At 46.6% G+C, this 9,561-nt stretch overlaps 1 protein-coding gene across 1 annotated transcript; it reads right to left on the bottom strand.

The window, feature by feature from the left end:
• Positions 1–5,917: 5,917 nt before the first annotated feature.
• scrt1b (scratch family zinc finger 1b) lies at positions 5,918–8,389 on the bottom strand. Its single transcript, XM_076990604.1, has 2 exons — positions 7,777–8,389; positions 5,918–7,005 (listed from the first exon to the last, which is right to left on the bottom strand). Exons 1-2 carry the CDS (start codon positions 7,889–7,891, stop codon positions 6,281–6,283), a joined length of 840 nt encoding a protein of 279 aa, XP_076846719.1. The 5' UTR covers positions 7,892–8,389; the 3' UTR covers positions 5,918–6,280.
• Between the last annotated feature and the right edge of the window lie 1,172 nt (positions 8,390–9,561).

Here is a 9,561-nt window from a genome sequence, read left to right as displayed (position 1 = left end):
TGTTGAACTGGTAAAAAAGAGCAACTTTCCAACCTCCAGAGATACATAAATGAAATGATAAAAGTATAATAACATCAAATGTGAAGATCTGGACCATCACAGAACTATACAACAGAAGGCGCTGGTGTTGTTCTGATCTGTACCGTCACAGAGATAAAAACAACGACAGATTGACATATGAAAAAAAATAATTAAAAAGACGTCTTGCCGGAGGAAGACAGGACGTAACGGGATGAGTTCAGGTAGAAGATGATGTGAGGAGACACGTGAAGTTCTAGCGCCCCCTCACACGCTGCAGTGGTGAACGTGTCCTCAGCAGCAGAGCCCATAGCAGCGTGAGGAACGCTTGAGTGACTTTTGTCCAAATGAGTTTTAATTGCAGGTAATTTGTGAGCTAGGCCTCTGTGCAGCAGATTAATGACTGTTGTCGCGATTTAGTTTGTCATGGGGCATTAACAGAGTACAAGGACAAGTAATGTTGAAAGGGATAATTGCAACATGATAATATATTAAGTAAAATTGATATTTTCAAAGTTAAATTTCTTCAAGCAAAGCAAATAGATGAACGCCACAAGTCTCTACAGGTTTGACCTTAGGGGAGCGCACACACACACATGGCTGAACAACACACACGTTTTGTTCTAAATATTAAAGACGTAATCAGAAAATAGAGAGAACCTGAGAATCTGGGATCAGTTTGCATAAGCAATTCTCCAGAAGCAGGTCAGCTGTGATGGTGGCATTAAAACACCTCACTCACTGCCACAGCCCACCCTGTCCTCCTGACACTGGACAGCAGCGCTCGTGAACACATGAAGCGGTCAGAAGATAGATGCTGTAGTATACACCGTTGAAAAAACCTTTATTTTCATAGCATTTCATCCCTCTAAGTCAACATTTTTAGATATAATTTTTGAGTTTCTCTTCTGGAGTAAAATAAAGAACAGGAAGAAGGTTTGGCCCTGACTTGTTCGTTAAGAGAATAGTTAATAGCTACAAAGAAGGAGCCATGACTTACATGATGATTTCTCATCAGAGTATCACAGGTTCAAGACCGGAGGACGCCACAAACGTTTGTGGTCAGAAGCTCAAGAGATCAGAACTGGCACTGGTCTCTGGGTAGAACGTGTGGCCTAATTCATCTGTGAGGTTCTGCCAGTAGCATCAGGCAGTTGAGTGCTCTGTCCTGCTGTCCCTGTGTCCCTCCGTCCTGCTGTCCCTGTGTCCTACTGTTCTGTTGTCCTGTGTGCTTCACATGTGTGTCACACTTCCTCCTCCCAGATCTGCAGGTGTTGCACGAGGTCTCACTAGTTTGGAGAGATATTTGGTACCAATCCAAAGAAATAATAAAAATACCAGTAAAATAAATATCAGAGTTCACAAGGCTCCTTGGTGTTCAACCAGGACGGACCCTTTGCGATACCGACTCACTCACATCAAAGACAATTGTGGGGTCTGTTCTCCTCTCCCAGTGAATATTCATGGTGTGTTCATTCTTTACCCGTGATAAGCGGGAGGTCGAAACAAAAGTGCCACGTAGCCACTTCCGGCAACCACAGGTCCATTTAGACTCTCACAGCTCTGACGCAGGGCCAACCATCATCTGATCGCTACTAAAGTGCCCTCACGCCCCGCTACCGTACGGATGCTGTGTGGGGACAAAAATACGTGCTGTGGCCTTTACTATTGTTGATCCAACAGACAATAATAGTGCCGTGGACACAATGAAAGGCACTTTTAAAGAGACTCGGGTCTGTGCAGATATGTAAGTGGTGCTATTAAAAATGTACCAACACTGGTGTGCTTCCTCAGCGTCATGGTAACTGGGTCAGACCCTCCCCTCCTCTACACGGCTCACTCTGTCTCTTTCTCTGCACTCTTTCTGAGCCTCTTCCTGAAAGCCCGGCTCTCTGCCGAGGGACGTTCACGCAGCACCAGAGCGGTACCGGCTGCAGGCTCCCTGCTCCCTGCCCTCTCCTGTGGTCAAACGCAAACCTCCCACGCAGGCCGTCATTACCGAAAGGTCCGTTCTTTATTTGGATCAGGTTCTGGTTTGACTTGCGCGTGAGAGCCGGTGCTCTTTTGCAGACTGCAGTCCGCGCGCCTATAAGACAAAAACCCCAGTGGTTATCATCTTGCCAAAATGTCTGGAAAACCCAACACCTCACCAACCACTGACAGATGTTGCACTGATGGGAAGAGCACATGGGTCAAACGTTCGGCCCTACAGAACCCCAGTAGTCCTACGGGACGCAGGACAGTGACAGACTCTGATGCAGGCGCGGGATGCATGTATTACACACATGTAATAAGAGCCTGTGAGCCTCTTATCTTACAAGAACCTGCGATTTTCAGGATAGTTGCTTCGTCTGCTCTCTGATACGACTGCGACTGCGACTGCGTGCTCGGGCTGCTGGCTGCAAGGCTGATGGCAGATGAGACACTCTGACACCCCCCCCCCCCCCCCCCCACCATGATCCCTTCATAATTATGGACATTAGAGAAGAATTCACCATCCTTACATTAAGACATTATTATTTAAATCCAATATGATTTATATCCATTTGAAAGAATACAAACATTTCACCAACTACAGAAACAGATTAAATATTAAGATGTAGAAATAGACAAGTCTAAAAATCTGTTTTATTCAGTTAAATGAAAAACATTTGAAGATGAAGCCTCATTCTACATTAAAATGTCAGAGCGGACTTTTGGAGAATTCAGGCTTTAATATGTGTACATTTTTTTATAGTTTTAATACGTGTACACATTTCCCATATTAAAACTTTCAGGGTCTCCAGAGTTTGTCAGTTTTTCCTTTTTGGGGGATTACAGGCTGTGGATTGAGGGTCAATACCAAACCACTCAGAACAGGCTCTGTACAATACAATCTCCGTGTTTACGGTTGGATACAGGGGGATTACCTCGACCAAAGATCACACTCAGTCCCTGCATACCATGTGTGAGTTAATGAACTATCTTACACCATTTTATCTTTTCAGATTAACTTGATATCTGCTTTACTCTAGAGTAAATTAACAGAGTACAGTAAATGTTAAAACATATGGCTGTCTGGCATTGAACTGCATTTTCATGAAGGAATTTGATTCTTTGAGCTGGTATGGATTTGAGATCACGTACCACTGTGACATTTCCACAATATTCCCCTAAATGGTATGTGATGAGATCTCCACAACCTGATAAGGGACCCTTCGCAAAGCACATAAAGAAATCAAATATAAAAATCAAATATATCAGTATATTGCTCCTCAGATCCTGCTCAGAATTTGCAGGTAAGGTTTTATTTCCAGTCCAGGACTAGGATCTTTCTGGGAATGAGAAATGTATCCTGGGTGATCACCAGTGTCACCTTGTTGTGCCGTTAAATGTGACTGTTCCCACATTACTCCCGTCACCAGAGTTCCCAGAGTGACCCCGTCATCCTAAACTGGTGTGACAGCGTGGTAAAGGTAAACAGATCAAGGCACAGGTTCTCTCACGGCTGTCTCACATGTTCTCTCACGGCCGTCTCACGGGTTCTCTCATGGCTGTCTCACAGGTTCTCTCATGGCCGTCTCACGGGTTCTCTCACGGCTGTCTCACGGGTTCTCTCACGGCCATCTCACGGGTTCTCTCACGGCCGTCTCACGGGTTCTCTCACGGCCATCTCACGGGTTCTCTCACGGCCGTCTCACGGGTTCTCTCACGGCCGTCTCACGGGTTCTCTCACAGCCGTCTCACGGGTTCTCTCACGGCCGTCTCACGGGTTCTCTCACGGCCGTCTCACGGGTTCTCTCACAGCCGTCTCACGGGTTCTCTCACGGCCATCTCACGGGTTCTCTCACGGCCGTCTCACGGGTTCTCTCACAGCCGTCTCACGGGCTCTCTCACGGCCATCTCACGGGTTCTCTCAAGGCCGTCTCACAAGTTCTCTCACGGCCGTCTCACAGGTTCTCTCAGGTTCTGTCCACTGGTAAATAATGGCTTCTGCTGATTCCGCCCAGCCAGTGCAATTACCCAGCACTGCGAAGACTTGGGCGCGCTCTAACCACACTCGCGTAATGACTCCTCGCAAATGGATGACACTGGCGGCCTCGTTTGCACAAGCTAGATTAACCTAAGAGAGAGTGTGGGCCGTGTGGGCTGTGTGGGCCGTGCGGGCCGTGTGGGCCGTGCGGGCCGTGTGGGTCCCGCTCGACACAAGCGGAGTGGGGGATGGAGGGAGTGTGGAGACTCAGCAGCCACATCGAGCGCCGTCCTGCCGTCCTGCCGGTCCTGCCGGTCCTGCCGGTCCCTACCAATGCAGGACAGGCTGCACACACTCGCCTCCGTCCACCACAGATGACTCTCAGAGATCGGCTTGGTCCTCAGGAAAAATTCTGCAAGCACTCCACAAACACCAAGGACTAAGGAAGTGACTTGCAGAAATCACTTTGCTGAGTAAGACTACACAGAAAAAAAAAAAATTGCTTCGGCATGTAAAGGTAATAGTGCACGTAACAAGCATCACAACGTTTAACTGTAACATTTATACGACCCTTAAATTTATCTGGATCAAAAAGTAAATCATTAATATACTAAAACCTTACTGGCAGGTGACTGTTGCATTACACCAGCAATGTATCACTTGGTAAGTGATAAGATTGGAGAGTTGGAAGAGATCATAAAGAGTTTGTGTTGTTATGAGGGCACTGCATGGGTACCACAGCTCTTCACACGGCTGGGCGCTGTCAGTGTGCATCGATTTTCATTCATCAAGATTAATTGGCCTATTTAATAGTCTAATTTCACAGAGGAATCGTGATAATCAGGAACAAACAAGCAACAGACTGGGGTTTGTTTCCTTCATCTTTATTATGAAGTGCCACAAAATGCCTGGTGCCGTGTGCTTTTACATCAGTGAAGATTGGCTCAAAAACTGCAGGACATTTGATTCGATTGAGAAATCTCCTGACCAGGAGTCAGTGGACAGATCTACTTTTGTAAAAAGGTTCTTCTCTTCAAATGAGTATTTACATTTAGGCTACATCACCTCTTTAACTCAAGTTCTCAGATACTCCTCATTTATGATACAAAAACTAAGGTCAAACTAGTAGTCTCTACCTGAATCTAAGGGTTTGTGCTACGTTTTAAGACTCTCTAAAATGAAGTGCCTTCAGCTGAAATCCCAGGGACACCCAGACTGGAGAAACGGAGGAATCGTACATTAATCAGAGCCTGAAGTGCAGTGCAGTGGTTTACAGACCAGCTGTGAAGGTGATCATCTTCCTCACTCCCAGTGGTCTTCCTCACCCCTCTGAGTTATCTACACAGGAGTCTGTATTTGCCCAGGCTGCGTGTTCCAAAGATTGGTAGAGTGATTCTGAACTGCTCAGAGCAGAGTTACCGCACTTCAAGCCTACATCCTAAAACTACGTTTAAATTAGAGGCAGGCAGTGCATAACAACAGAGCAAAGGAAAGTGGTTTATGCTTTTATTTTGAAGTCTTCACGACTCACTAACACTACACTGGCGTTTTCCCTGATGTAGCAATTTTTCTGCTTGATTATTAAGAGATCAAAACATACCTGATTTTAGAAAAAGCTGCTATAGGTAATAGTTCATCACTTTCAAAAATACCATGCATTATGTGATTATTGCTGTATATATCCTCATGAGAATCCCAAGAAATATTGCCCATTGATACTACTACCTTTTGGCAAAATGATAAACTTCATGATATTGGCATAGTTTCTTTTTTTGCATGCATTACATAGGCATATAAAATCAAAGAATTTGAAAATCATTCTCATGGATTCAAATACTTTGGCATGTCAATAAGACTGGAAAAATGACAACTCAAAGTGCAAAAAGTATAAACATCAGAAAAATGTACCAATCTCTGCCCTTTCGAAATAAATAAATAAATAAATAAATAAATAAATAAACAAATAACTAAATTGTCAATACTCGTGGGGTCACTTGCAGCAATATAATAATATCCAGTTATGTGAAAAGTGGCTGTAGTTATTGGACAGCGTTGTCATCCAAACCTTTTATATCCAGAATGCGGAGGCTATTCACGCGCACTTCGGGTGCATTGTCAGGACGTCATCTGAGCACGTGGGTTCTGAACGGCATGCGACGAGTCATTGCACCCTTAAGGTCAACATTGCAGAATAGAAATAAAATTGTGCTATTTGTTCCATTTGGGTCGTCTGGGACTTGGGGAGAGAGGAAAGAGCCGTCCCAAAATTGTCATGAAGAGAAAAGGCTTCGCTAGCTTTTAATAACGAAATCATGCCTCAAGTGACGCTATTGGCGAGAACGCGCCTTTAAAGCAAGCAGACTCGTAGTGCTTATTCAGGTAGGACTTGAGGGCAAAAGTCTTGTTGCATCGTTTACATTTGAAGTGCTTGAACGCAGAGTGCGTCTGCATGTGCGCCCGCAGGTTGGAGCGGTCAGCGAACGCTTTTCCGCAGTGTGCACATCCGAAGGGCTTCTCGCCCGTGTGCGAGCGCATGTGGCCCTGCAGAAGCCACGGCCTGCTGAACGCCTTCCCACAGATGTCACACTTGTGCTTGAGGTCGTGCGTGAGCAGGTGCATGGCCATGGCTGGCATGGACACGTACACCTTCCCACAGGTCGGGCACTTTTTGGCCATCTTGCTGTCCAGGCTGCGGTGCGTCTGCTTGTGTCTGCTCAGGTTGGAAGACGTCGCGTAGGTTTTGCCACATTCGTTGCACGTGTGCCGTTGGAGGGCTCGTGCACTGTTGATGACTTTCCGTCGGGACCGGCCGTCCGTTATGAAGAAGGCGTCCACAGTGTAGCCCTCGCTCACCGCGTTATCTCCGTTGATATATCCGGAGGTGATCTCTGACTGCGGGCTGTCCGGCTGGTCCGAGTCCGGCGCACCGTAATCGCTGTGCGTGCCGTCATAGAGCGGCTCCGGTGAGGGCACTTTAACGGCGCCGTCGCTCTCCCCGTCGTAAGCTACCGGTGTAATGTAGTCGCTAATGTACCCTGGCGTGGGAAAAAACAACGTCTTGATTAAACGATTCACAGTCTCGGGGGAGTTGAGCACAACAATGCAGTTAACAGACGTTAACAGACGTCACTGACAGTTTGCCACCCCGTGTGTTGACGGTGGCACGAGACGTGCCCGTCAGGTCTCGCTCACCGCGCAGGGGAAGCGCGCGCACATGCACACTGCAAAAAATTTAGAGCAGCAGTGACAATCCTATTTGTCTGCAAGTTGCTCCAATAAAAAAAACCGGGGAGCCGGGCAGCTTGAAACCGGTGGTCAGTGTGCGTGCAACACATGCAACAAAAGTCTGTATTTCATTTAACAAGCGAGCTGGTTCACAACCTTTTAACTGATGAAGGCAGGGATAAAATTGACATTCGCGTTTCGTATATACACAAGACGCGCTGCCATTAGCAAAATATGCAGATTAAACCCGTTTCCCGATGGGTGGAAAAGACTGTAAGCCCCCCCCTGGAGAAATCATGCACTTGTTCGTTACCGTAACCTGCTGATGAAGAACTTGAAGGTGGTAAAAAAGTTGAGCATCGCTACGAACAGCGTGCAAAGCGCTTGTGTTAAATTGCTTACGCACAGTTACATGAGATAAAGAACAAAACGCTACATTTTGCGTTTTCTTAATTTTATATGTAGCTGTGAACAAGGCATGTTTACACACACAGCACACAAAGAGTGCTGAGTGCACAAAAAACCCAGCGTTCCGGAACAGAGCAAAGCCAACACGCGATCATCTTAAACTGTCCCTTTACCTTTCTGGTGAATTCGCAGGTTAAGATCAGTCCTGGACCTGCTGTACGCGCTCTCCAGATCCGTGGATGAGAAATCATCTACTTTAATCTTCTTCACCAAAAAAGACCTTGGCATGTTTAGAGCGCGACACAAACACTCGTCCAGTACTGTGTCCTCTCTTCATCCACCGCAGAACAGATGAGTTAGACAGTTCACAGATCCTACAGGGCGACGAATCAAACACCTAGCCGAGGAAAGACGCAAACCTTCCTTAGCAATCTTCTCCTCTCGTTTTCTTTTTTTGCTACTCACGCCGTTCCGCGCGGGCGAAATGCAACTTCAGCACTGGACAGCTCCCGGTGAGCGAGCACAGGCGGACAGCTCCCCGCAAAAGCTCCTTCCACCCAGAGAAACACCCAGAGAAACACCCGGTCTCACTAGTGCAAAATCACAGCCCTACAAAAGTGGGCACGTTTAAGCGTCACCGTGTTTCCAGTGGTATTGCTAATTGGAGGGTAAAGACCGAGCTGTCCGCCGTTTCCCCCCTCTACTGCTGCTCACACGGTGTCGTTTTGATGTCTGAGGTCTGTTGATCAGCTGGCGAGATTTATACGCGCAGCGATCAGGTGGGAGATGGAGATAGAAGAGCTTAATTTAATCCATCAGAAATCTCTCGGGAACAACACTGGGTGAAAATGATTTATTGATGCCGTTACTCGTCTCCTCGTCTCATTTTTTCGCGTGTAGGGTGAACCGCCATGTTTTTGCAAGATAAGAATGGAATTTATTGTTCTAGAAAGAATGAACAGGACAGAAAAGTGGTGTTGTAACCACGTAACAAGTCCTACTGTCGTCGGACTGATGGTTACTGCTTAACACAAGAAACACGCTTTTTTAAAGATTGACGATTGAGTCATATCTGCAGAGATTCGCTTTCAGTGGTATTAGCCTATTTTCCAAATAACAATAATTTAGTACGAATGTTCGTGAGAGAGAAAGAGAGAGAGAGAGATTATAAGAATCCCCCCAAGGTGCGTTTTTTTAACCTAGTGTTTTGAAATCTGAAAATATTTCCTGCACGCAAGTCCTGTTCAGTGTCTTTATTTCCTACATTTTACCAGCTTCAGCTAAAACTGCAGCACAAGAGTCAAAATGGGAGTTAAGGCAACTACCCAATTATCTACGACACGCGTTACGCCTTTAAGCCGATAAATAAAGGCCGAGTTATGGAATTTTTTCGTTGAAATGTATGTCTTCACCACTGGCCTCAAATTCAACTGACAACGACTAGAACATCGTTTGATTTTCTCACCCTTGACATCAGCTAAACACGTGAACGCACATAAGTGAGTCAAGCGTAAAATAACAGCGTGGACAGTGTTTTGTTAAAGGTGGATAGTTCAAATTAGACAGAGACGCTAAAAGACGCTTCAGCCTTCTTAAAGGGGAAAACCTAACATTTGAATATCTAAGTTTGCACTATAGTGGAGTTCGCAAAGGCCATAGATGCCCCGGCGCCGTTTATCCGGTGCAGAGGAGGCCTGGTTTACAGCTGGCGCTCACGTGGAGGGGGAGACAGGCTGTAGAACGGGGGGGAGAGACAGGCTGTAGAGGAGGAGAGGGAGACAGGCTGTGCAGCTGCCGTCCTGCCCTCCGTGAGCAGATGGAGCCTACCGGGCCCGCCAGGGAGGGCACGACCACGCCAAGCACCACAAGTTAAGGCAAAGCGGCGCTCGGTACCGGTCTGGAGCCGCGCGGGTGTCAAACGCGTCTATAGAACACACGTACTGCCAAATTACACACAT

The sequence above is a fragment of the Brachyhypopomus gauderio genome, unplaced genomic scaffold, assembly GCF_052324685.1.
Source record: "Brachyhypopomus gauderio isolate BG-103 unplaced genomic scaffold, BGAUD_0.2 sc76, whole genome shotgun sequence".
Classification (NCBI taxonomy): domain Eukaryota; kingdom Metazoa; phylum Chordata; class Actinopteri; order Gymnotiformes; family Hypopomidae; genus Brachyhypopomus; species Brachyhypopomus gauderio.
This window is presented reverse-complemented; position numbering and strand designations above follow the sequence as displayed.

Excerpts from the sequence above, each read along its gene's own strand:
- scrt1b (XM_076990604.1), bottom strand. The coding sequence starts at position 7,891 with ATGCCAAGGTCTTTTTTGGTGAAGAAGATTAAAGTAGATGATTTCTCA. Across the intron at positions 7,006-7,776 it reads CCTGCGAATTCACCAGAAAG|GGTACATTAGCGACTACATT; the intron begins GTAAAGGGACAG and ends TTCCCACGCCAG.